The sequence below is a fragment of the Rousettus aegyptiacus genome, unplaced genomic scaffold, assembly GCF_014176215.1.
Source record: "Rousettus aegyptiacus isolate mRouAeg1 unplaced genomic scaffold, mRouAeg1.p scaffold_m13_p_7, whole genome shotgun sequence".
Taxonomy (NCBI): Eukaryota; Metazoa; Chordata; class Mammalia; order Chiroptera; family Pteropodidae; genus Rousettus; species Rousettus aegyptiacus.
The window spans coordinates 67,117,459-67,144,524 of NW_023416310.1; the positions used below are offsets into that span (position 1 = coordinate 67,117,459).

The 27,066-nt window shown below is 54.2% G+C and overlaps 1 protein-coding gene across 1 annotated transcript; it reads left to right on the forward strand.

Moving 5' to 3' along the window:
• Positions 1-3,339: 3,339 nt before the first annotated feature.
• MAL (mal, T cell differentiation protein) lies at positions 3,340-21,870 on the forward strand. The gene is made up of 4 exons (XM_016142883.2): positions 3,340-3,508; positions 16,632-16,799; positions 17,792-17,917; positions 21,658-21,870. Exons 1-4 carry the CDS (start codon positions 3,416-3,418, stop codon positions 21,730-21,732), a joined length of 462 nt encoding a protein of 153 aa, XP_015998369.1. The 5' UTR covers positions 3,340-3,415; the 3' UTR covers positions 21,733-21,870.
• The last annotated feature ends 5,196 nt before the right edge of the window (positions 21,871-27,066 follow it).

The following is a 27,066-nucleotide window of genomic DNA, read 5'->3' on the forward strand; positions in this document are numbered from 1 at the left end:
ATGTCCCTGTCCCTGAGGTACCCTGACTACACTAGCCCCCGCTGCATACCCCGAACCCTGGAGCTCGATGACGACTCTCAGGTGATGGGGGAGTACTCAGACACCCTGGCATGAGGAAACATAAGCCTAAGAGAGGTTGGGAACAAGAGAAAACGATCACATATGGTAGCTGGTAGCTCATTGTTACTGGAGGCAGCAGGGCTTCTGCTCCCCACTGGCCATCAAGGGATGCTCTCTGGGGAGCCCCACCCCTAGATTTTACAGTGGGGGCGATCTGCTTTCCAGAGTCCAGGGGTCCAGTTGCCCTCCCTGTGGCCTGGGCATGTCCCCTCCCCACTCTGAGCCTGTACAGTGGGGTGACATCTACCAGAAAGACTCTGTGGGATTAAATGAGGTCCTGTGAGCAAAGTGTCTTGGCAGCTGGGCACTTAGTGGTCCAGGGCCAAGGCAGCTGTGACAGCGTTACCCACCAGTTCAGCAGGCCCTCGTGGTGTCAGGCCGTGGGTGGAGAGCCGGAGCTGTGGTGCCTCAGAAACAAATAAGTTCCCTTGGGTAGATCCTGGCCAGGGCCTTCACCCTGCTCCCCCAGCCATACACAGGGGCGACATCCCCTGTTAGGGCCCAGAGCCCTGCCAGTTGGGCAGAGTGCCACAGAATGCAGATGCAATGTTATTCCTGAGATGACCACCAAGACTAGATTTGAGTGGCTGCCGATGAGCCATCTGCGTGGGGCACAGCACTTGATTGGCAGTTGCCCACATTAAGCACGGTTTTAAGTGGTTATAGCTTTGGAGGCATGGCATCACTCAGGATGGAAGCTGAGCTCTACCCCCGCCAGCTGTGTGGCCTCAGCAGCAACTTAACCTTTCTGAGCCTTCATTGCCCTGTCACTCAAATAGCCATCATGCTACAGGCTCAAAAGCAAATCACCTGCCATTCTTTACTGACAATTTCTGTCCTGTGGATCCTTCCCAAAACACACATCCCTCTCCCCCAACCCCTTCCACCGACACATAGGCAGGAGGCAACCCTTTCTGCCCTAGGGCTGCCGTAGCAATGTCACTTTCTACTTTGTGGAAACTCACCCAAGATTGTGTTATTATTTTGACAGAAGTCCCAGATTCAGCCCAGACCGATGCCCACGCTCTCACCCACAATGCCACTAAGAAGACTGAGGACACTGCAATGGCTTACTATTGGCTGGGGTTGTGTTTTCATATCCTGCTGGAAATCCAAGAGTGGTCCTGGGCTTCTTATAAATATGAACCATCAGCAGAGCCCCCACTCCCCCACCCCAGGGAGGCTCTGTCGTGACATGAAGACAGACCCATCTCTGCTTCCTGATACTCTTTATGTCCAAACAGAGGCACTCCACTTCCTCCTCTGTGGTCAAGCACAGGCAAGGCTGGATTGTCCTGGCATTGGACTGACACTCACTGAACACCTACCATGGGCTGGGTTCATGGTTAGGTGCCAAGGATATGACATAACAGGGAAAGAGACAGGCTGATGGATGGGGCGGAGGTGCCCTGCAGAAGGTCGGGAAGATGCCAGTCAAGCAGACGACTACAGGGAGAAGAGGGGTTCACAGAGAAAGGGACAAGCCCCCTTGACCTTGACCAGGTTGCTTCCTAATCCCCTGTAGCCTTTTAGACCTTATCAGGGAGGACTGGAGTCAATCAGCTTTGTTGAGGGATACAAGGGAACCTTTCTCCAAGTCACAGGCCTATAGTTGAAGACCTTAGCAACAAAGGTTTGAAATGGCTAGCAAAAACAAAACAAAACAAAAAATAAACACACCAAAAACCCCCCAGAAAACCTCAAGGCCAGACAAAGAAATTATTAAGAGCTGATATAACCTTTGTGTGTTTTTTTAATTAGTGAGTAGCGACAGAGCAATTGCCAAGTAGCTACTGCTGGATCTGCTTGAGGGCTATCTTACTTCTTGTGGCTTTGCTTTGAAGCTTGTCCCATTAAAGTCCCATCGGAAGGAAGAAGATGTCTTCCCAAGGCCAGCAGCCCCAAATGGCACTATGTAAGATGTCTGGGTGAGTGAGGATCTGTGGGGAGGCCCCTGACAATCTCACAGCTGTGTGCCCATGAGGCCTCATCCAGGCAGAGAAGTCCTGCCCTGGGAACCTGGCAGGGGCCAACAGATCCTCCTGACACAATGGCCCTCCTGGTCTCAGGCCACCAAGGCCAGCAGCCCTGAGGGAGCTCACAGAGACACAGTGGGATTTCTCACCTCTAATGCCTGGTCCAGCTCCCAAAGGGATCAAAACGGACAGCTCATTGGCAAGAATTTCTGTTTCCTTCCAGAAGGCCTGGGGAGGAAAGCGCTGTGCGCTGTGTAGAGGGAAGCGTGAGGGTCCCTGGAGAGAGGCAAGTGGGGTGCCCTGCTACTGGCCCCGCTAGGTCCATCAGCCTTGTCTCCTTCCCTAGTATGCCATGTCCTGGGCACCTAACCAAGAGCCTAGCCACAGAAGCGCCCAGGATGATCTGGGGCTCATCCTGGTGATAGTGCCTAAATTAAAAGTCAGCTACTCCAGTGTGATACTTGTTTAAAGATAAAGCCAAATAGAAAAAAAGAATCATGGTCCAGGAAAAAAAAAAAAAAAAAGGCCCACTGTTAACTGAGCAGTCAAATGACATGGGAAAGAGTCCTCCACTGGCAGAGGCTCCGTCTGTCCCCACTCAGTGAAAGGGATAAATCAGCTCCAGGGGGGTCCCCTGTTTTGGGGTTCAACATAGATCTCCCACAGCACCTCCCCTGGGGCTGTAAGCACTGCAAGCCACTCCTGCCTGCAGATGGAGAGGCTCACAGGCACCCTGGGAAAAGGGCTGGGTGGCCAGAGCTGGTCTCGGCACCGTCCCTGAAAACTCCAAGGGGACAGGACTAGGAATTCGCCCCCACCGTAAACCTGGGTGTAGAGATCACACAAATTAACGCACGCCGCTGAAAGGTGAACGGACCTAACTTAACAGTTACCAGTGGTGACTCAAGGGGCGCCGCGGTCCGGTCGGGAGTCTGGGAAGCCGAGGTATTGATGGTTGTCATTCCTAAGGGATGGTGATCACCTGTGAAGAGTGCACAACCTAAGCGGCTTCGTCCTGCTCCCCGCGGGAGGTGGCACTGTGTGCGACGCCGGGCTAAGCCCTCACCCTCTCTCGGAACGCCCGCAGGGCGCCCTCGGAGTTGGGCTTGGCAGCGCTCGCAGATCGCCCTCCTGCCCAGTCCCCTGGGGCGCGCCCGGCGGCAGCGCGGGCGGGGCGGGCGGCGGCCGGGGCTCCTCCCTCCCCCTGCTCTTAACCCGCGCGCGGGGGCGCCTGGCCACTGCGCTCCACCGAGCCAGAGATCGGTCACCGCGGAGGTAGAGCCGCGCGTCCCATCCCCCGGCCGACGCAGCCCGCCGGCATGGCCCCCGCAGCGGCGTCGGGGGGCAGCTCCCTCCCCAGCGGCTTCGCGGTCTTCATCACCTTCCCGGACCTGCTCTTCATCTTCGAATTTGTGAGTGGCTCGCGCGCCGCCCGGGGAGGGATGGGCCATCAGCACCAGGTCCACAAGCTACGCAGGTACAGCAGCAGCCGAGTGGCGGAGCTAGGTGAAGGGGATCTGCCCCCTCCCCCTCTGCCTCTCTAGTCGTTTGGCCCCTTCTAGACCAACAACAGTGAGGGACACAGTCTCCATGACTTAGGGGGGAAACACATGCGTAGCCTGAGTCAGATGTGGGAAGCCGTCCAGGGGCCCAGTCCCAAAGCTGTGCGCGTGCCCACCAGCTGAGGAAGTTTTTCTCCGAGAGGGACATTCGAGTAGGGGTACCTAGCTCTCTCCAGGGTTAAGATTTCATTTATTAAAATCAGCAAAAGAAATCTGAGCAACACCAGGGAGGCTTGGAGATTGGGCTGGTGTCCTAGGAGGAACTGAATCCAATCATTCTCTCCTGGCCTTTGAAAGTTTCTGGGGAGTGACCATATTTGACAACTTTGACCTGGAAATAAATAATAAAACAGGCCATGGTTTGCTGCCACAGTCATTCTGTCCCCGGTCATTCTGACCCCCGGAGGAGGGGGGGGCGGGGCTGGCAGAGTGATCTAGGTCCGAGCTGACCTTGAGCAGCAAGGCCTCTGCGCCTGCAGTTGGTCCCTCCTTACCCCGGAGCACAGCTCCACCCACAGCTGCGAGGTGATGAGATGCTTCCCAGAGACCACAGGCCCTCACCCGGGAGGGGGCCTGCTGAGTTTATTCTGTGGGTGCCCAGCATCCCAACTAGAGATTCCTGTTCTGTACCCCCACTACAGAGATGGCTGCCTGGGGAGTTGGCTGGGAAAGAAAAATGACCAAACCAGACTTTAAAAATGGATCCCCAGCTTCTTACTGCCTGATGGGGGCAGAAGAGTAACCACCAAAGGGAGCAGGTTCTGTGATCCAGGGAGGGCTTGAGAGGGCGGGGACAGGAGACAGATTGCCTGATGGCACCCGATCTCTGAACTTGTGAAAGCTGAGTAGAACACCAGGGTGTATCCAGGGGGACTTCAAAATTGGGGTGAGCCAGAATCAAGGAAGTGACCTCTAAAAGAAGCCCGGGACACTACTAAGCCCAGCCCCACCTTTTAGATAGGGACAAACCCCCCCCCCCGGGGGTGGGGGGCTTGCATCCACTGGAATATTCTTTCAGCAAGAGGCTCATTCATGGTTCTGTTGGGCATTCAGTCTGTGCTGGCTGGAGGCCGGATTTCTGAAATGGAACATGCAGTGCCCACGGCCTGGGGAGGGGGAATGGGCAGTCCTTCAGGGGCCACTGTGCTTTTACCAAAGCAGAGTTTCATGGCTAATGCTGAGGTGCTTGGGGCTGAGACATTTTAAAACAATGAAGGGTCTTCCTAGTATCTCTTAAGTTGGGCTAATGCGTGGCTCCCTCTGCCTGTGTCACTGTGTCGCTGTATGGTCGTTGGGTTTCATGCAAAGTATTCTGGTGCGCCCTCCTTCTCTTGCCTTCAGCTGGCTCAGGTAGCAGCAGGTGGGGGGCGGGGGTTGGCTTCACAGGACAGACCACCTCCTGCCATGGCCCCTGAGGGTAGGAACAGCCCAGTGAGGCAGGGTGACCTACGGAGGAGGGGACAGGACCCCCGCCCCACCCCTCCCAGTGAAAGGAGAGAATGGGCGTGGACATGTAATGAGAGGCAGGCGTTAGTGAAACTTAGTACCCCTTGGGGGGGGGGTGGTGACCTGTGACAGCAGGGACTTCCAGAAGAAGTAGTTCTCCCTTTCCCTCCCTGTCAGCTGTCTTAGAAGGATGTTTTTGTCCTCCACTTTGGCCCCTGCTCCCTCCTCCCCACACCCCACTTCCTTCCTTTATTCCTCTCTGGGTGGGGGGGGGGTTCACAGGGGGCCTGGGGAAAGCAGACACCATCTTGTGGTTCCTCCTGTCTGGATGCGTGGGAACAGTAGAGGGTGGAAAGGCCAAGGAGACGCCTCCACCCTGGGAGGATTTTTTTAATGTTATGGACTATTACAACTCAGCAACAGAACCATAAACAACCCAATCAAAAAACAGGCAAAAGGCTCAGACTTTCCTCCAAAGATGTGCAAATGGCCAATAAGCATATGAAAAGGGGCTCAGCATCATTAGTCATTAGGAAAATGACATCGAAACCAAATAAGGTGACACTTCACACGAAATTAGGATGACTATTATCAAAAAAAAAGTAAAATGACAAAAAGTGCTGTCCAGGATGTGGAGACACTGGGACCTTCATACATTAACGGTGAGGATGTCGAATGGGTTCTTTGCATTTAACAGTTTGGTGGAGCCTAGCAATTCCATGCCCAGGCTAGAAACCAAAAGACTTGCCGGCAGGGGCCCGACTAGGTACACAGAGATGTGTGTTCAGAGCAGCACCACTCACAGTGACCAGCCAGTGGAAATAGCCTGCTGTCCATCAGCTGGTGAACGGATAAACAATTGTCATACATCCATATGATGGCACATTTTTCAGCCATAAAAAGGAATCAAATACAAACACATACTACAGAGTTGATAAACCTTGAAAACACTATGCCAAGTAAAGGAAGCCAGACAGAAAGGATCACCTATTGTCTGATCCATTTATATAAAATATCCAGAGTTGGTAAATCTGTGGAAACAAAACACAAACTGGTGGTTGCCAGAGACTCAGAGGAGAGGGAATGGGAAGCAATTGCTTCATGAGTATGATTTCCTTTTGGGGTGATGTTTTAGAATTAGAGGTGGTGGGTGCACAGCATTGTGACTATATTAAATGCCATTGAATTGGTCATTTTTAAATGGTTTGGTCTATGTTGCTTGAAAAATTTTTTAATATTTCAAATATTACAGAAGAGTATATATAATAATTTAATAGGCACCCAGGTAATAATACTCAACTTCGTCAGATCTTAGTATTTGCCTCATTATTTTTAGTGTTAAGGAAACAAAGCTTTTCAGGTGCCCTCGAAGGCCACTGGACACTCTGCTGTTCTCTTGTTCTCTTTGCTGCAGGCTCAGGACCACCCCTAGGCTAAATGTGATGAACTGCACAGGGCCCGCTTTGCATGTTCCCATGCTTTGTAAAAAGAGTGTCCTTCTGTACCTCTTCTTCTGCAACATGCTTTCCTGCAGCGTCCTCTGGGGTTTACACGCATTTACATGCGTGCACATGGGTATTCTGATGTGGGTGCTAGGAGGCCTGTGAAGCTTATTTAAACTCAGGACTCTCACTGGCTCAGCCCCTTCCCAGATCCTGCCCCATTTTGTACCCTCTTATAAAGAAGATCCCCAAATTGAATAAGCTTCAGGCTAAATCTGGACCTTGCCGACTCTGACCAGCAGGCTATGAAAGCCACTATTGTCCTTCATCCTGGCCACACTTAGTAGCGTCAGCCTTCATTATTTTCTGCTTGTTCGAAGGGTGTGAAATGCTTGATTATTTTTAGATCTGTATAGTCCAGCAAGTTGCTGATCACACACAGTTCACGTTCCCATACCTGACCTCCCAGGAGCCTGAGAGGTCCAGATGTCAACCCTCCAGGGTCATCAGGGCAACACTCACTCCCCTCTCAAGGCAAGGAAACTGCTCCCCAGAGCAGGGGAGGGAGGTGGCTCTGGATGGGGCATGGCAGCCTCACCCTGGCCTTCAGCCCTGCTCCCCGAGTTCCTGACCTCTGATGAGAAGTGAGCACCCCAGACCCACACTGGCATACCCCATGCGCCTGGGTAAAATGTTCAGTGTCTCCCAAGCCCCAACACCTCATCCTAGGACTCTGCTTCTGTCCTGTCCCTGCCCCCCACCCCTGTCAAGGAGAACTTTTCCTTTTGAAACCATAATCTTTGTCTCTTCTTCTTCTTTCTAAGTCAAGGCCTTTGCGACACTCAGGCCACCATTACAGGACAAGATGCTGACATGGGATGCTTTTCATCTAGGCTCTGGCCAGAGCCCCAAGAGGAAATCTCCCACAAAGTGCCAGAAGTGACCATCCCCGCCCCCTACCCCCAACACACACACACTTCTAGAACTTGTAAAGGAAGTACCTGAAAATGGGCCTACGAAATTACTAACCCGCACCCTCCTGCCTGCCTTTAAAAGAGGCGGAGCAGCTAAAAGCACATTGCTTTGAAAAGAGTGTGCTAGGGGTGCCACCCAGCCCTCCCCATGCGTGGTGAGAGGCAACACTTGTAGGGTGCACTTTGGGTGTGGGTGGAATGGGAGAGCCACCTGAGATCATTCTGCAGTGAACTGGACGATGAGACAATTTCTATTTGAGAGTGACTAGACAAATCCTGGGACTTGCCCTAAGTGATCAATTGCCAGGGGGGGTCCTGAGGGTCATGTGGGCAAGATGACATGGCGAGTGGTCCATGTTCTGGCTCCACTGAGAAGGCAGCATTTGGACTCCTAAGATCTGGGTGGCACTTCCTGCAGTGACACCAAGTCGCACCCAGGTTTCCGAATTTCCTCAGACACCTACGATGCACTTTTGCCTGCAGCAAAATCATGTCAAGGTGGTCCTGCCCACCTGGCAGCCCTGGGCTGGCCTGGCTCTCTTCTCGTCCCCTGCCCCAGGAATGAAAGGATAGCTCATAGCCACTGGGGAGCTCACACCCGCCTGCATGTGCTTGTCAAAAACACACTGGAGGGTCTGAGGCACTAGGTCCACTGGCAGGTCCAAGAATCTGCATTTGATAAGCAAGGCACAGACCTCCATGGTCATCGACAGGCCAGCCTACCCCTCAATGTTTTTATGGGACACAGAATAGCGGGGACAGCGCTCGGTTAGATGCACCCTTTCTGTTCCTAGGAAAACTTCTTGCTGCCCCAGCCAGACACCTATTCTCCAGTCACCAGAGCATGGGGCTGGCTTTGCTGGCCAGTGCAGGACAGTGGCTGAGTGTAGCCTTTCATGACTGTGTCCTTGGACTCTTAGCCTTGTCCTGTCTTGTGCTGTGGGCCCTTCTCCTTGCTATTTGGAGGGGGAAGGGCACTGCCCAGTTTCTACTCCCTAAAGGGAGGAAAGGATTCCAGGTAGAGGTCTTTCAGGGGTGGTTCTTGGAGTCCAGAAGTGACTTTTCCGGTTTTTCAAGAACCAGAGGCCTGCTTTGATCGGGAGTCAGAGATTTGAGCTGTTCTCTGAAAAGGGCTAAGTGTGATAACTGGACTCAGCTCCTGGAAGGTGGCACACTTGCCATCACAACCAAGCTCATTGGAAAAACACTCTTACTTAGCTCACCCTGAGTCCCTCCTGACTCCATGAGGGGTCAGCCAGCCTGGTCCCAGGCACCCTCTTTCTGAGTAGGAGCATTCCAAATGCCACTGCAGGACAGCTCAGACCAGGGACAAAGGCTGACTATTTGCGCCTACACCCATACTCACTGTGCCCAGGGAGTGGGCCAGTGTGCTGTGCTGCTAGCCAGCTGAGGCCGGTTCTGAAGCCTTAGGAATGGATTGGCTTTGCTCTGGACTCAGCGCATTGTGTGAAGAAAGGGCTGGGGGTGGGGACTGGGCTGCTTGTGTCCAATTTGTCCAGGTCTGGGTGGAGGAGGGGGGACTGACTCTGGATTTGGCCCAGAGCCCGGCTTCCCCCAACACATGCCCAGTGGTGGCTTCCACATGGTGTTTGTTCCAAAGAGGTAGGCACCAATAAGATCCCCCAGAAGGTGTTCCAGTTCATGCCGATGGATGTGAGGACAGTGGGTGAGTGGCAGCCCTTGTCCCTGAAGCACGAAAGCCACAGGGATGGTAGGCTGACTCCTCACAGGTGCCTGGTTGTTCCCTGGAGCATGGATCACGTCCTGGTTTTCCAGCATCCTGGGCCCGACCTGCTCTCTGCATTCTGCTGGGAGGGCGGGATTGGTTCCCAGCAGCTCAGGCACCAGGGTAACGTCTGGGCATGGGTCTGCTGCGCCTTTAGCCGTAGGCTGTCTACCACTGCCACCTTGTGCACAGATCCTGTTCTGCCCACCTTAGGGCAAAACAACCCCAGCTTTAACGCACCAAGGCCATACAGTCTGAGGAAAATAGTAGGAACTAAAAGAAAAGCATCACCAGCCATGGCATATTGATACGCATGGGAGGAAGGAAGGGGCGGACCAGCTGACTGAAATTCCAGGCCAGCGCCCTCATCCTCTTAGAATGCATTTGGGTGAGAGGGGAAGAGCAGGGGAGGTGAGGACCCCAAAAACTACTGGATCCACCTTGAAGGAGGCCCTTAGAGGGACAAAGGTGCAGGCTTGGGGGCGGGGCACTCCAGGAAAAGACCAGTCAGTGAAGCTGCACCACCACCCCTGTCAGTGAGGGGTGGGTGGTGACTAAGGTCCAGTGATAGGCCTGGGATGGGGACTGAAGCCTGTGCCTGCCAAAGAGGGGGTGCTGTCCCTTAGAGCCTTGGTCTTTGTCCTTAAACACAACCTTGCTCTTCTTTTCGTCTGAAAGATGAGGCAGTGGGAGCAGGGCGAGGGCCAGTGGGCTCACCTGCAGGGCCACCTTGTTCCTGGGTCTGGGACCTTGGAGCTTTGCATTCTGCATCAGCAGGGGGGAGACATAATAGCATTCATGTCAGGATCCCTGTGAGGAATGAACACGTGTGACAGGCACTGGGCTCTGGCAGCAGTGGGGTTCTCATTGTTACTGCTCTCTAGCTATTAGCAGCAATCATTATCAATTCACTAATAACATCTGCTCTGAGACCAGCTGGCCAATCCATGCTAACAGGGGGCCATGAGGCAAATCCCGCACCCGCTTTTGCCTGGGACACCCTACTCAGCAGGGTGTGCGAGGCAGAGGGCGAGTCAGGTTTGGGAGTGTATGGGGCTGTGGATGGCACACATGGCTTGTCCCCAGAGTCCCCAAACATTGCAGACACCACCCTCTGCGGCTCTCCCAATGGCTCATGGGCTCTGAGCTGTGCTTGGCCAGCCAGGCCCTGGCAGTCCTGCCCTTTCTCTGCCTTGGGACTGGTGGACTTCTCGAGCCTCTCTGCTTCCAGCCTGGTGCCAGGGCAGGTGGGGAGAGCTTTGTGAATTCTGAGTGTGATGAAAATTGCTGCATCTGCCCGAAGGCGAGGAAACCGATTACCAGTGAGTCCCGGATTAAAGCTTTCAGAAACAATTTGTCATTGTCAACGTCAGTGCATCACCATCTGGAAGGGCAAGCCCTACTTCCCCAGCCTCCACCCTGCCCTATGCTTCTTGCCTCTAATCAGGAGAAGTTGGACTGGGGGGCTGGTGGGAGGGGAGTACCCCAGCTTTCTGTCTTAGGGTATTTTCTGGAAGCACCCCCGTAGCCTTTACCGGTCTCCGTTCATGGCACTCCTTTGATGCACGTGGCATGACAGGGCTGAATTCTCCATCCTCCTGCCTGGGCTTCTCCAACACCTTCACCTGGAAGCCCGCCCTGAGAGTACCCCCTTGCTGGCCTGCTGTGCCGCAGGCCCTGCTGGGGTCTGTCTCCCACCCGTACAGAGAACATGTCCACATCTCAGCACAGACCCATGTGCTGTGCAATATTTGTGTGTTCTCAGCATGGGACAGGGCCTGGTGTCTGGTCTCCTGCCTGGCTAGTGTTTATGTATCACAGAAGAGTGCTTAACACCACGGGCAGACGGAAGGTGAAACTGACAGTCACCACCAATTCTCAGGAGGTCCCACGGGACCCTCGAGAGACATGCCAGGTCCCGTATGGGCAGCTTGCAGGTACACACCTGTTTTGTTTGCTCACAATGCCAGCTGACTTGGTGACTCCTATCACTGCCTTTTGCATTTTTTTAAATTTTGCACAGAAGCCACTCCTGCCTTGTCTAGCATGATTCTGTCTTTCAAGGTGGTTTATCCGGATTTGTCACAGAACCTCCTGCTTCTGTTTGTCCTGCTGGTTAGGGCCAGTGGGTGCCGCATGGTTGGTAAAATTTTCCATCCAACTAAAGATATGCCTGAGGAAAGACCCCAGGAATGGCGGCCAGGTTTGCCTGGTCAGGGGGTCACATCAATCATCATGCGGTGGCCAGTGCTATGGCGCAGAAGTGTAGGGGGTGCGATGGGACAGAAGAACCCCCTGCCACTTGAAGGAAGTGGGGTGCAGGCCTGAGCAGAGCCCCCCAGGCCACACGTGCCCTGGTAACATAACTATGCATGTGAACTTGTCCCTATCTCTTTAAATCCCAAGTCTTCGCAAATGGACTCCATGCGCCGAGTCCCGGGCTTGCCTTCAGGTTAGGTAGAAGGACACGATCTAAGCCCGTGTTGGGAGGGACAATGGCACGATGAGTTCCCCTGGGAGGAAGGAGCCTGCTGATGAAGTGGCCAGGGGGGCTGAGCATCTGGTACATGTAACTGAGCCAGGGGCCTCGGTGCCACTCCCAGTGTCCACCGTGGGAGAGCCTCCACAGTCAGACTGCCAACAAGAGGGGGAGGGAGTCCCCACACGGTCTTCTGACCTTCCCCAGACACCTCCCTGTGAGTCAGAGCCAGGCATGCTGAGCATACTTCTGGGCTTCATCCCTGTCCTGGGCAGAGGGGTTTGGCTGGCCGTCCCCACTCAGGGACGAGCCTGGGTCCTTTCAGCAAGACCTGACTCTGATTTTGGTGGATCTGGAGCTGCTCCAGTGGGCCTGGCTGCCTGGGCCAGGAAAGGGGCTCTGTTCAGCAGTGTGTTTTTGGATAAGGCCTGTCTCCTGCGTGCAGCTGCCCTCAATGCTGACCGTGCTCGTGGCCAACCTCAGCATCTGCTAAACGCATAAGTGGGTGAGTGAAGGAAGCATCTCTTTGGACTTGCTGGGACCTCAGTTCCTCCAGACAAGGGCAGTGGGGCTCATGCAAGAACCAGAGCAGTTGGCATGAGACCCTCTGTGTCCACTCCCTGCCTCAGACAAGGGAGTCCCCGTTCTCCCTCTCAGACCTGTTTCCTGAAGGGAAGAGCCAAGGGGACCCAGGGAAGCCTTCAGGGTTTGGGGGTCCTGCGTCTTCACCCTCTGACCTCCATCTGTGTCATCCTCCTGCTGCCTGGTGCTCATGTCCTGTGCTAGTCAAATCCCCCTCAACCGAGCCCTCCTGCTGTTTCAGTGCCCCCAAGTCCTAGACGCTTCAGCGAGCACAGACATTTCCAGCATCACAGATTGGGGCTGGTGACCTTCAGAGAGCACCGAGGGGCTCGGGACAAGTCTCCTCTGCTGTGGCTGTCTTTTTCTTCTCTCCCTGGGGAGACCTGACCAAAGTGGCAGGATGGCTCAGTGCTGGGAGCACAGCCCATGTCCTGTCCACACTAGCCTCCAGGACACACACCAGGCACTCGGAGCTGCAGGGGCCACACTGCCAGGCGTGTCTGTGGAAAGGCCTGCATGGGGAGCCTCCGTGGTTCACGCCTAGACATGTCACTGGAAGCGTGTCTGCTGGTGGAGACCCTGGCTGAGCACAATGAGGCCCCAGAAAATATCCAGAGAATGTGAGCAATTCCTCAGCACTGAGCTCAATTCTCCAGCCCTGTGACAGAGATGGTGGGTGACTATGGATGCCCAGCCAGTCAGCCCTGCGTCTCTCAAGAATGTTCCCGAAAATTTCTTTCCCGCTTCATAACTAAGGCCTTTTGTTCGAAGGACGGCTTTCTCATACTTTTATGTCCTTTGTGTTTGTTCCCGTGGAGGCAGACACATTTTTTTCCTCTTTTGGTTTCTGGGAGATCAAAGGTTTTTCTCCTTTTGATGCTTTTGAAGTTATTTTTAAATTCTGGGTTCCGACAAGGTTTGGAGTGGGTAATTGTGCACGTATGAACCTAGACCTCCTGGGAGTCTCACATGGTTACAGGTGAGGTGTTGCCTCATCATGTAACAGTTGTGACAGCTCACCATGTGCTGGGCGTCTACAGGCATAAAGTCATTGTACCCCTACCTCATGGGTGGGTGCTCTTATCACCACTGTTTTTGAGATAGGGGACAGAGAGGTTAAGTAACTTGCCCAAGGAACAGCAGGCCACCCAGCTAGTAAGTGGCAGAGCTGGGATTCGAAGTCTTCTCCTAAAGTCTACACCCTGAACCACCCTCACCTACCCACCGTGGATTAATTCAGATAGAAAAAGAGAGAACTTTCTCTGAGTTTGCATGAGAGCTCCCTCCAAGACTTTCTCCTGGAGAAATGTTTTTCACAAAAACCATTTGATTGAGTAGACCACAGACATGCGCTCGTTTACGTCTTGAGGAATTTTTGTCTCATTTTGTGCATTATTGTTGGTTCTGGGAGCCTCTGCTCTGCTCGGCATCCAAGTCAGTCTGAATTTAAAGACAACTGTCCAGTCCCAAAATGCTAGGGTGGCGAGGAGCCCGTCGTGCCAGCTCAGGCCCCAGTCACAGACACTGAGGCTGTGTCCTGGTGACCAGAGGACACCCAAGGATGACCTCAGGATTAAGGTAAGACAGAAGCTAAGGAAAGGAGAGGGAATGTTGCAGCCAGAACCCAGGAAGGAACTGCAGCGGTGTCTCAGCTGGCATCACTGGACAGCAGGTGGGGCTCTGAAGACAGGCGATCCCAGGACGTCCTCCACAGCCCGTGTGATGGAAACATGGTCCAAGGCCTCTGGCAAGAGCCTGGATGTCCATTTCTTGAGCCTGGATGTACATTTCTTGTCCTATAACTACTTTTCTTCAGGCAGGTCCAACCCTGGACGTTGTTTATTCAAGGAGTCTCGGCGATTCTAGTGAAGAGCGAGGGCTAAGAACCACAGAGTGATAGCCAGCCCAGGGCCGACCCCACTTGTCCAGCTTGGGGACCTGGGGCCCAGTGGAGGGCTCCACACAGGGGGTTTAGAGATCTTGTCTGAGACCACCATAGCAGCCGCACCATCTCTGTCATGGCAGGGGTGCCCTGGGTGCAGGCAGAGGTGGGTAGAAATCTGTCACCCCTGTAGACAGACATGAAAGGAAATGGCCAGGTTCCACCTGAGCGAGTGACAATTTCAAGGTGATGGCCTCTGAACACATGCCTCCGGGAAGCTGGGAGGCACGTTGAGTATTCTTTCCAGAGGGACATGCTGAACCCTCACCTACCCCTTGCTCTTGACAAATATTTGGCCATGGGGTTTAGCGCCTGAGCCAGGCTGGGCTGCAGTGACTGCTCCCTGCCCGGTGCCTTATCTGCGAGATGTGGGTGCGGCACCTCGGCTCTCTGTTTGCTGGGTTTGAACTCTGTGGGTGGAGGGCGGCTTGGCCCCATGATTCAGGCCGAACCTCAGTTCTGCACTGAGCCCACCTGGGAGGCCTTCCCGCTGGCCCAGTAGTCGGTTCTGCCTTAAGGATCTCCTCCCTCAAGCCCCATCTCCCGCCTCTCTTTGCCCCCTACCCAGTGCACAGCTCCCCAGCCTTCTGCCACCTTCACTGCCGCTCCGGTGCCCTCCAGGCTTGAGGTGTCCTCTTTCATCTCCACCCCCCCCCCCAAAGCTACTTTTTGACCTTTGGCCTAGTGAACCACCTAATCTTCTCTCCCTTCAAGACATGATTGGAGCCCTGCCTCAGTCTCCTCGGGGCCAATTAGCACCCTGCAACCTCTCCACTGGGCCACCCCAGCTGTGGGGTAGTACTGCGCCCAGTGCCCGAGGCATCTGCTCACATCTGTGGTTCAGCCAACTCACACCCACAGCAAAGTGGGGCATCAGCCACAAATTGCAAGCTGTAGACGAGGAACCGGGGCAAGGAGATGGGATGGCATGCTACAGCCTCCTCGGTGGGCTGCACCTGTGCCATTTCAGGGCCCACATGCAAACTCTGTGCCTGGCTCAGGCGCTAAACCCCACTGGCCAAATACTTGTCAAGAGGTTTCAGGGTGCTAACTGGTGGGCACCGAGGGTGCCGGCACAGGGGGCGGGGCCCTCACAGCGGTGGTAGCTCCGACTCACATCTGCACTGCAGTTCTCACAGCCACGAAGTCTGGCCAGGGCCCTTGGAAAGAGAGTCCCTCCTGGCCTCAGCTTCCTGTCCCCTACCTGTTCTGCTCCCAGTTGGTGACCCTGTCAGGTGCCTTCAGGCAGCCTCAGATTCGCCAGTAGGAAAGTTTTCTGCACAGAGAAGCCCGCATGTGATCCATCAGGCCCAGCTTGGTTATGCCAAGCCCAGCTTCCCCACCACACTGACTTTGATACCCAAATATGATTCTCTCCTGATGCTTCCCAGCCAAGAGGCTCCGAAATCACCTGTGAGGACAGTGGGCTCTCGCCCAGCAGGTGGTGTGCCCACCTTCATACCACAGAGAATGGAGGTCCTTCGATACTCAGGAGGATGGTGGCATGCACATACCACAGTACCTTGGGACCTCTGACTGCAAAGTCGTGTTCACCTATGTCCAGCCTCGAGCACACCCTTATCTGGGTGGCGGTGGAGGGTGAGGCTATGATTTCACTGAGATGAAGGGTGACAAAGGGAGGGGAAGTGTGTACGGAAAATCCCAGCGTGAGTTGGTATGCGCATGTCTGTGGGGCAGCGGGGCTGCGGTGTTGGGGGACGCTGCTGACCCCATGCTCCTCTTTGAAGATGGGGCTCACAGCCCCTGTGCACAGCAACGGGGTTGTCTTCTAGATCACCATAGAAAGCGCTTCCCTCAGGCCTGTCCCAGGCTGCAGGGGAGGCCAGGTTGACCTGGGCCCGCCTGGACTTGGGATTTCAGGCACCACACTTCAGAAAAAGAAATGCTAATGACGCAGTGCAGCCAACCCATCAGCTGGCCACCACCCTTATATGATGAAAAGGGGGTTTCCCACCAAATACTAGGGAGGGAGGGTGTTGCCTCAGGACAAAGCACAACCCTTCTGATGATAGTGCTGGATGCACAAGTCTTTCTTTGCGGTGACAGCTGCCTCACTGCCACACGCCTCAGTCCCCCTCTGACACAGTGATCATCACCTCGCTAGTGAAGCTGTGAGAATTAATTACCTCAGTTAGTTAAAGCACTTAGGACAGTGCCTGGCAGATAAAGGTGGTGCAAGCATTTATTCAACAAAAATTTTATTTATTTTCTTTAAACGAAAAATGACAAGCAAGCTGGGGATGGATGGGCTAGGGTGGGAGTTCAGGCTGCAGCGCTGGGGGTGGGGGTTGTTTCTGGTCCTTCCTGGCCAGCACTCACCCCTGCCACCGCCCTCTGCAGGTTTTTGGGGGCCTGGTGTGGATCCTGGTCGCCTCGTCGCTGGTGCCTGTGCCCCTAGTCCAGGGCTGGGTGATGTTCGTGTCTGTGTTCTGTTTCGTGGCCACCACTGCCCTGCTCGTCCTGTACCTAATTGGCACCCATGGAGGAGAGGCCTCCTGGGTCACCCTGGTGAGTACCATCCAGATGTCTGAGGGAAGAGCAGTGTTGGACCCTCTCTCCTGGGGGGCTGCCCATAGACGTCGCCCACCCATGTTCCAAGGCCGAGCGGTCCAAGCAGCCAGAGGGTCAGGGGGTCAGGAGGAAGCTGATGGCCACTGCCGAGCTCTTGCTGGGCCTGCTCCACTTTCTCCTGCGTGACTGCCCTCCTCACAGTAACCAACAGCTCAGCCCCCAGCCCTTCTTCCAGGAGGGCTGGTTTCCATCTGGTCCGCCGGACTGGCCTTTGCTGCCCAGTGAGGCCATGCTTACTGCTTGGCTCCCAGTTATGCCTTCTAAAGTGGAGGCACCAGAGAAGGACTGCAGGGGGGTGAGGGGTGACCTGTGGTCCATCCTGTATAGATTCCGCCTGGGGCCCAGGAAGAGGGTAAAACACACACAGACACCTGTCATCATGTTCCCTGGAAAGCAGGGGGCATTTGGCTGGGCCTCCTGTTCTCAAAAGGCCTCCTGCTGAGGCTTTGAAATCACGTCCACATTACAGCTTCTCAGAACTCCTTGTTTGCTTTTAAACATATCCGGGTGCCCAGCCCCACCCCCTCTCCCCTCCTGTCCCCCATAAAAGAGAAAACAAAACAACAATGGAAATGGCCGGACCTCTCTCATCCTGCACTGGCCTCTGAGGCCATATCTGAACCTGGACTGTGACCACCAGTGACCCTTCTGAGGTCCAGAACCAATTTTTACTGATTAAATCTTGAGCTGCCCTTTCTGCCCCACATCCACATCCTCTTGATCCCACCTTAAGGAGAACCAGCATCCCACCTCCATCGAAGTCCTTCCTCCAGTCCCCAAACCAGGGAGACTGCTGGTTACACAGCCTCAGGGGAGGGGCTCGGTGCTGGGGGGATGTGGGGACAAACCTGAGCCATGCCGGGGGACCCCAGCGGTTCTTGCCTGCACTCCGGGTGCCCGTCCCTCTGAGGCCCTTCCTGCCCCTGCAGGATGCAGCCTACCACTGCACCGCAGCCCTGTTTTACCTCAGCGCCTCTGTCCTGGAAGCCCTGGCCACCATTGAGATGTACGACGGCTACACCTACAAGCAGTACCACGAGAACATCTCCGCTGTGGTGAGTCCTTGCCTACTGAGCCCCAGGCTGCCCAGCCCCTCTGTTCTCTAGTTCCTTGGCTTTGGAAGGATGTAAATCTTTCCCTCATTTATGAAGAGGAAGACCCCAGAGAAGGGAGTGACATGCCCAAAGCGCCCGGGTCATCGGTCCGGGCTGTATACGTGGGCCTGGGGTGTGCAGAGGGCGGATGTGTGAGGGTGCAGGGCCACTGCGGCATTCTGAGCTCCTGCAACCCGTCTCACTTCACCCTCACAGCGGCCCTAGGAGGGGGTGGTCATTACACCCACTTCGCAGAGGGAGGACCAGGGCCTGAGACCATAGGGCAGGGTACCAGGTGTCCTGACCCAGAGCTCTGTCATCCACACTCAGCACTGGCACGGGGCAGTGAGTCTGGCCCCTTGGGTCTCCTGGCTCTAGCTGGCTGGTTGCTCTGCCGTGGATACGCAGTCAGTGCCAGGGAGCACTGGTGCCAGGGGTGCAGAGCCGAGAGGCCGGTGTCTGGCCAGGCCCTGGCTCTGGGGCTGGGGCTGGGGAGGCCCTTCGAGGCCCAGCATGTCCAGGCACCCCGGCTGTGGGTGCTGGCTCCTTGGAAGGCCTTCACGACGCTGTCCTGCTGGAGGGGCCCGAGTCACCTATCCTCCACTCCTTGTGCAGGTCCCTGGCAGCCTCCGGGCCTCAGCGTGTTCATCTATGAGATGGGGTGTCCTTCCTGTCCGGTCCCCTGAGGACCACGGGGATGGTCAGAGACTTCCTCCCAGTGGGCAGTGGGTGGGACATGAGCCTGCACCCCACTCGGCCCTTCTGCAGGATAGGTGGGGGTGCTAGCTGCCTGTGACGGGGTCAAGTCTCTGTGCTCTAAGAAGAATGCTGTCCAGTGGTGGGGCCAGACCACTGTGAACTGGGTTTTCTCTTTAACGGAAAGGTCATAGTGATGGGGTAACAAGGACGGGGGGTTTCAGAAAGATTTTCCCAGAGCTGTGTGTGCATGGGCCTGCGCCAACCAGTATTTTGACTCACGGCGTCAAGGTGGGAATTTAAAAAATAGGACAACAGCTCAGAAGGAGCACTTCTCAGACTCTGGAGATCAGCCTACAAATCAAGCAAGCCCTGAAGTCAGGTGTGGTGATAGGTCACAAGATGGCAGTTACAGATGCCAAAGTTCGTCCAGCCCTCCTTTTTGGAAATGGTGGAGCAGAGGCAAGAAGACACCATGGGATGGGGAGGGGCGGCATTGGACTTTGGCAAGGGGCCTAAGGAAGTTCCTTGAAGCCTTGTTGCTAGTCCCTAGGGGCCCGTCCCCTGCCCTGGGGAAGCCACACTCTCCCCTTAAGCTCCAAGCCTCCTCCCCAGTTCCATAAACATGGCCACCTCATGGTCCCTGGCACCCCTCACTGTCCCACAGTGTAGAATGGTCCCATGTGGGCTCATCTCCTGGGCAGGTGCATTTATAGACAGAAGCACAGCCAGCAGCACCTTGGTGGACCTTCCTTCCGGGAGGAGGGGTCATCCTTCAAATGACTCCGTCATCTTCCCCTCACCTCGAGAGCCTCATAACTCCCCATCCCAACTTAGGCTTCTCCCCAAGCAGACATAAGCAAGGCACTTGACAATCATTTCTATAAAACTGCTGCGGGCAACCCAGACGGACAGGTCTCTAATGGAGACCCACTGGACTCGACCATGTTCCAACTTGCTTACTTTTCATCAAAATGCAACACACATCAGAGAAGTGAGCAGGATGCAACTGTGCAGCTCGATGAATCTTCATAAAGTGGACCCCTCTGTGTAACAAGCATCCTGATCATGAAACAACAGAATGAATGGCTCCCAGAGTCCTACTCCTGTCCTGCCGCCATCACGGGGCACCCACGCCAAGGACAACCCCTGCCCGACTTCTAGCTGCCGGGTTCAATGTCGCCTGCTTTTGAAGTCCATGGAGACGGGGCTGTGCCCTGTGTGCTCTGTGATGTCTGGCTTCTCTCTCTCAACCTCAGGCTTGTGGGCCCACGCATGTGGCCAGGTGAGAGCACGGTGTTTGTTCTCACTGCTGAGTAGCGTTCCATGGAGCACCACACCAATATCTGCCCATCCACACCACAACCGACCATGTCCCCACATTTTCATTAGTTGAGCTGGAGAACCATGAGCATGCCCAGGCAGAGTCAGCAATGCCAGAAACAAGATCAAAACTCCCTCTGCCTTGGATGCCTTGGATCGAAACCCCAAAGGGAGATGGGAGCTCAGTTCCATGTAAAGTCATGCCTTCTATTCCAAGCATCAACTGCATCAATGTGCAAGAAAGGAGTCACTATTACACGGGATTTAGCCCCAGACCCTGCCTTTTGGAAGGCCTGGGGGCGACCAAACCGGGTGTGGGGAGGTAGCTGGGGACCTCTTCCCGTGTCTCTGGCCTTTGGGATCCTGGGATTGGTGGACTTGTCTGAATGTAGCTGGAAATTTCTATAGACATCTGCAGGTTCCTGGACCCGTATTAGGCACTCATGGCAGGTGTTAAGGGAGAGGGGGTTTTGAAAGCTTAAAGTCCCTTCATGTCCCTGGCTTTAGTGCTCCTGATATGTCATTTTTTAACCTCATTTGAAAATTAAGTCTCTGTTTCCTGTTCCTGTAGGGACTTCTGAGGTGCCTCTACTGAGGGTTCTGACTACCCAGGTGGTGAACCACTCCCTGCCTATGGGGGAGAGTTTTGGGGAGCTGCTCATTCATACATCTACATGACTGCTCCTTTTAGTACTTACAGTCCCCAGATGTGTTTTCTCTCACTTGTTATTAAATAACTCAGCTTACTTATGACCCCTGGCCAATGGCCAAAGTTGAAGGGTTCACCCATGTGTGGAGGTGGGGAGGGAGCAACCCAGTGCCATTGCTATTTACGGGCATTTTCCAAAGTCATGGAAGCGTGGCCACTGGAATGCCATGCCTGGCTTGGGAACTCCTGACCTGTGCCCAAGGTCATAAAACCAGGTGCAAGTAGTTGGCTCAGGGGCCGATAGGCCGTTAGAGAGGCAAGATGCCGAAGTATGGGGATAGGAAGAGATGGCGCCCAGTGAACACAGTGAGTTGGGGACACGACAGCCACCAAGTGACCATTTGCTGCAGTTCCAGGGCCTTTGTTCCAGTGCTAAAGCAGCTAATTGGGTCTTCTTAGCAGCTTTTTCAGTAAGCCCCTTTCTTTTTTGCAAAATTTAAAATCCTTCCTCCGTGCCCCTGTCCTTTACTTCCCATCTCCCATCGCCAGGCTCACAATGTTAAGAATCAGAGAATGAAATTCTAATAGAATCTAAGGATATCCGGGGAGTATTGAGACCTTAACTGGAGCCACCAAACCCACATGCTTGTGACCCCTTAACGGGGGCTGCTGGGTCACACCTGCTGGGCTCTAGTCTGACTATTGTGGAGGAGGGATGTTTTCTGTGGAGAGTGGTTGGCACTCTCCTGCATCTGAGGTCCCCTTTCCGATTAGGTGGCACCTACATGATCGTGAGATGTCAGATGGTTGGCCTAGCACACAAGTCCAGTGGATCGTCCGATCACCTGGCACTCTGTGCCAAAAGCATTGTGGGGCCACATCTGGGATCAGCAAGGAAGGATGCTGCATGAGTGTGGGAAGTGGTGGCAGGCCTGTCATCCCGAGGGCCAGGCGAGTGTCCTGTGCAGTGCGGACACCCATGCCATCCCTGTCCCCACATACGACCACTAATGGTCACTTATCTGGGTTGCAGGTGTTTTCCTACGTAGCCACTCTGCTGTATGTGGTCCATGCAGTGTTTTCTCTAATCCGATGGAAGTCTTCATAAAGCCACCGAAGATCTTCAGCTGAAACTCGGACGGTGTTACCTGATCAGTTCGTCTTCCAGTGTAACTTTGTAGAATGCAGAAATGCTCTCCATGGTGGAAAAAAGAAACCAACCCCCACCCCATCCCTCCCACCCACCCCCCACCCCGCAAAAAAAAAGAAAAAAAAAAAAAAGCAACACTCTGTTTCTTGTGAGTGTTATGTTTACTCTCCCATATAACTTCATATCAGGGTTGGGGGAGCTTCACCTCTGATGACTTTCTTGGGTCATTCATTCTCTGTTCATGAGGGGGACAGAGGTACACGGGGGCTGTGATCTGAGAGAGGGCAAAATGAGACTCCCTGCTGACCCCTGGGTGGGTCCCGAGGACTCTCCCCTGAGATTTTCCCTGTCTCTCTGAGCACCCATCTCAGCGCGTTTCTAAGTCTTCACGGGGAGTAAAACCTGCCCGACAAATATTTGTAGATGTCCGGAGGAAGATGCCACACCTCTGAAATACCCCATAAAGTGCCTTTATATTCAGTCCCTTGGTTGGGTGTGTTTTGCGTTTTGTTACTCCAGGAACAGGACCGTCATCATGTCAGCTCTGTCTGAAGAATCCTTGGCTCAGATTGACTCTCTAGAGGCAGCATCAAAGGGCAGTTCACTTGGCAGCTGTGTATGCTGGGTCATCGCCCTGTCAACTCAGAGTCTGGCACTGAGCATCCCAGCATCCCAAGCTACCAGGGCATCAGCCAGGACAGCCTCACCCTCTCTAGAAACCTGCCAAGTACCAGCATGAGGGTCCCCTTCTTTTTCCTACAATACAAAGGGATCTGTGCTCCATTAGAGGATTCTCTAGCCAAAGAAAATGAGGCGCATAAGTCCTCGCTCTCTGTGCAGCTGGTCGCAGTGCTCCAGGCTATGTGCTGAGTTCTGTTCTAGTTTGGGATGTGGATGGTAAACAGGTTTTAGAATTCTCTTGGGCCACTCCATAAATGAGAACAGGGACTGGGCTCCAGAGAGAAAGGATACTCAGGGGCAAGTGGTGAGTGCCACGTTTTGGGTATGAGCTGTCTTGGCTGAAGGGACAGGAGGCAGTCAGAAAGGAGGGCACTCAGGACTCCTGAAAGCCCAGCTTACGTCGTCCTTTCACCCAAAGAACTTAAGGCTGTTCTAGACCTGGGACACAAGAACAGGTGCCTCAGAGACCAATCACCGCCCAGCCAGCAGGTGCTCAGGCAGAGGCTGGATGACCTCTTACTAGTGGCCATGTGGGACCCAGATGGAAGCCTTGGGCAGAGGTTTGACTAGTAGACACTTTATGTCCCTTCTGACTTGGGGACCCCGTGGCTCAGTTGGGTCTCAGTGGTATTTCCAGGCTGTCCCTTTGTTATCCCAGGGGCACTTTTAGTGAGTCCACTTAACACAAAATGTTAAGTAAACTTCATAGTGAATTAGGAGCACAACGTTTGATTGGGGCTTTATCCTTAAAAGTTAAAGTACAAACTAAGACATGGGAGGAAGTTTGTCACGTGTGTAACATCTGCAATCAAATGATGAGGAAAGTACATTTTTCTACGGAACTACCAGTGGCATGACACCACGATGCTAATGGAGCCCCACTTTTCACTCCCATCAGAACAGAGAAGCAGAAGGCTTAGCTGTTTCCCAAGGTTTTAAAAATTTAATCCTTCTCTTTAAAGAAGCTTTGACATGGTCTTTCTCTGTTGCAAGCAGGTCCCACTACAGAACACTTACTAGCCCAAGGTTTTGCAGGGAATTTGCCCACGACTTTCTCTTTCCTCTCCATCCAAGTCAAGTTAGCAATCTGCGGTTTTCATTTGGCATTTGATTTGCATCCAGCTCACACTGGAACCATGGCAGGATGGGCAGCCTCAAAAATGCCCTCTCCTGGCCTCACCCCTTCCCCCGTCACACCCCCCACCCCAAGCATCTCATTGTCAGTTCCATGTCCAACCAGCTGTTTCTGAAGTCTGAAGGTCCATGTGCTGGTTGGTGGGCAGGCCTCTGCAAAAAATAAGCATTCACTGGGCACCTATCATGTGCTGGGACCACTGGTCCCTCAAGGTGTGGGATGGTGTCAACCCCCAAAGCTTCTTATGGCCGCCATGCCTCCCCTCTCTGCCTCTGGTCTTGGGCAGAAGGGAACCTCCTTTTGGGGCCCGACAAATCTGGTACCACCCCGAGGGCAGATGGGGCATTCCTAAGATGTTGCCTGTTCAGTGGTCCTGACTTGGACCAAAGGACAGGTTGCACCACCTGCACACAACTACCCAAGGGACCCACACCAGCACAGGTGTGACTATCTTGCTGCCATTTGGAGCTCTCAACTTGGGCCAGGCACTGCATATGCACTTTGCATATCTATGGAGTCCTGTCATCCTCCCAGTGGCTGCAGGAGGTAGCCAATACTGTCACTTTACAGGTGAGGAAACAGACTCAGCTGGTAAGAACAGGAGTTGCGCTCAAGGCCTGCTCCTTCTGTCCCTAGAGCCCCCCAGGGCCCAGACCTGTCCCCATGTAGGTCTGTCCTCCAGCCTTCAAGTAATGACGGTGAGCTGAGACCTTGCAGTGGGCCTGGTGCTGGTGAGCAGGAGATGAAATGGGGAGTTCAGGACAGCCCTCGACCACTAGCAGTGTGGGCAGGCCACATGCCAGGGCCTGGACTTGTCTTACTGAAAGGGGCTGGCTGCTCTGGGATGCAAAGTCATGACAGGGCCAGTTCAGGCAGCTACCGAGGTCCACTTCACACTCCTGCAAAGTCAAAGGCCCACCAAGCCCAGCCAAAGCTTTGTAAAGAAGGTGACTGAGCTGGGGTCTGCGATAAGACCCAGTGCCAAAGCCCATCAGGCAGAACACATCGCAGTCACCATGGCCATCATGGAGGGCCGGCCACGAGAGGCGGCTGTGGGTCAAGTCCAGCAGGTGAGGTGGAGCCTCTTGCCTGCGGCTTTGGTGGCCACGGCCCCTTGCTTGATGGGACCCTGGGAGTACCTCCTGGGGGCCTTCATTTGTGGGGTGGGGTGGCCTGGCAGGAGCTTCATCTGCACTCAGTCATCTGGGACAGATGTCTGGCCTCCACCTCTGCTCATATGGTCCCCACCAGATCTGCCCTCTCCTGGAGAGGACACAGGAGCGCACTGCCAGCCATAGGCCAAGCCTGCACAGGGCCCGTTGTCCTGGGGTCACCCAGAGCCTTTCAGGGGACACGATGCCTCTGGCCCAGTCCCAGCACACATGAGCATCACCCAGCGCACTGAAAACGGCACAACTTGGAGAAACAGATTTATAGCGGACCCCACTCCCTGTGTGACTCAAAGGCTGTTGTGCCTCTGTCAACCCTGGAGCGGCCGCCTCTCAGAGCTGGGTCTCTAGAGGCAGATGCTAGGGCTCCTCCTGTGGCCTCTTTCTTCCCTGTTAACATGGGGACAGTCACAGTGTTAAGCTCTATAGAAGGCACACAGGGAGGTTTGGCACATGCACGCTCAGCTTACAGGACTTTTTTTCAGCCAACACATGGTCAACAAGAGCCTCCAGGAGTCAGACAACAGGGCACAAAGGGGACGAGACTCAGTGACACTGGGTGCCCAGGCTACTGGAAGGCTTTGCTTCTTCACTTAATCTTTGTGACCACTCTGTGTGGTGCATGCACTTGAGAGGGGGCCTCTGAGCACAGAGAGGTTAAGTGATTCATGCAAGGTCACACAGCAAATAGGTGTGATCCAAGTTCCAAGGGTCTGTCTCCAGAGTCCCCACGTTACCTGTCATATGCCACATCTAACCAGACAGGTTCCTGTCCCTCTGGGGACATGCCCAGTAAGTCCACCATACTGCCCTGTGATGTTGAAGGTTACAAATGGCATGTGAAGTGTCAGGGGCACCTAGCCAGAGCCCAACCAACCTGGGGGTGTGTGTCTGAGGTGAGGGGACTCTCAGGCAAAGAGGGAGAGAGGGCTTTCCCAGGAGGGTGGAGGGGGGGCAGTGATCCAGCCAGGTGAGGGGGGTCTCAGAAGGTTGTGAGGGCTCGGGGTGCCCCCAAAGGGGGTCACTGCAGCCTGTCTTGTACCCAAGGGGCACCTGCAGGGAACACCTGTTGGAGTAGCAGATGTCCAAGTGAGAAATGCTGAGGATCTGGGCAGTGGCAGTGGGGTGACAGACTGGCTGAGAGCGGGGACAGAAAGGCAGTGGACAGGAGTGGCTGAGAGCCCAGACCTCTGAGACAGCCTAAGGTGTAGTTGCGCTCTTGGCCCCAGCGCCCTTGCCTGAGGAGTGGGAGTATTTGTAGGTTGCTGGAAGGATCTAGGACTTGGCTCAGGAAAGCCCCTGGGATAGAAGAAGGCTGAGGAATTATGGGAATGAACGAGAGAAGTGTCTAGAACATCCTGTAGTTTTAGCCTTGGGAGATGATGATTGTTCATCAGCCAAGTTCCTGGCATTGTCATGGATTTGGTGTTTCTGCATCTCCCCACAGAACAGGATATTTATTCAGCCGTGGCATAGTTCAAAACCTCATGACCCGAGCTTCAATTCCTTGGGAAGGAGGCCACGTCCACAGAGCCTTCTCACCAGTAAGCAAGGGCCTGAGGAGGTCAGAGTCACCCGACCAGACCAGTCAGTTCCCTCGGTCTCCCAGGCTTGAGCAGCCTGCCCCCACAGGAGTCCTGAGAGGCACCCAGAGCTCCCAGCCTCAGAGGCCCAAAGCCCTGTCCGGCCAGTGCCCTCAGTCTTCCTGCCTTCCTCTTCCTTCCCCTATTTTACCGAGACGTAACTGTCATGTAACATTGCACACGGTTCAAGCGGGGGACACATTTGGTATTTGTTCACACTCTGGAACTGTCACCATGGCGAATCCAGTTGATAACTGTCACCGTACAGTTACAGGTTTTTCCTCATGATGAGAACTTTTTAAGATTTACTTTCTTAACAACTTTTAATTATACAATTGAGCATTATTAACTATGGCCACCCTGCTGTGCATCACACTCCAAGACTTAATCATAACCAGACTCTCATGCCTTTTGACCCCTTACTCCATTTCACCTACCCCCACTCTGGAAACAAATTTGGTCAGTTTTTATGTGTGTGGGGTCTCTTGGATTCCACATGAGATCACGGTGTTTGTCTCTGACTTGCCTCACACAATGTAATTAAGTCCCTGTCCCACAGAGACCTCTGGACCCCATGTTCACAGCAGCATCATCCCCAGTGGCCATGACATGGGTACAACTAAGGGACTATTGATGGAAGAACCTGGTACACATATACGGTGGAATACTATTCAGCCGCAAAGGACATCCTGCCATTTGCAACAGCAAGGATGGATCTAGAGGC

Coding starts and splice junctions, on each gene's coding strand:
- MAL (XM_016142883.2), top strand. CDS start 3,416: ATGGCCCCCGCAGCGGCGTCGGGGGGCAGCTCCCTCCCCAGCGGCTTC. Junction 16,800..17,791: donor AGGCCTCCTGGGTCACCCTG/GTGAGTACCATC, acceptor CTGCCCCTGCAG/GATGCAGCCTACCACTGCAC. Junction 17,918..21,657: donor ACGAGAACATCTCCGCTGTG/GTGAGTCCTTGC, acceptor TCTGGGTTGCAG/GTGTTTTCCTACGTAGCCAC.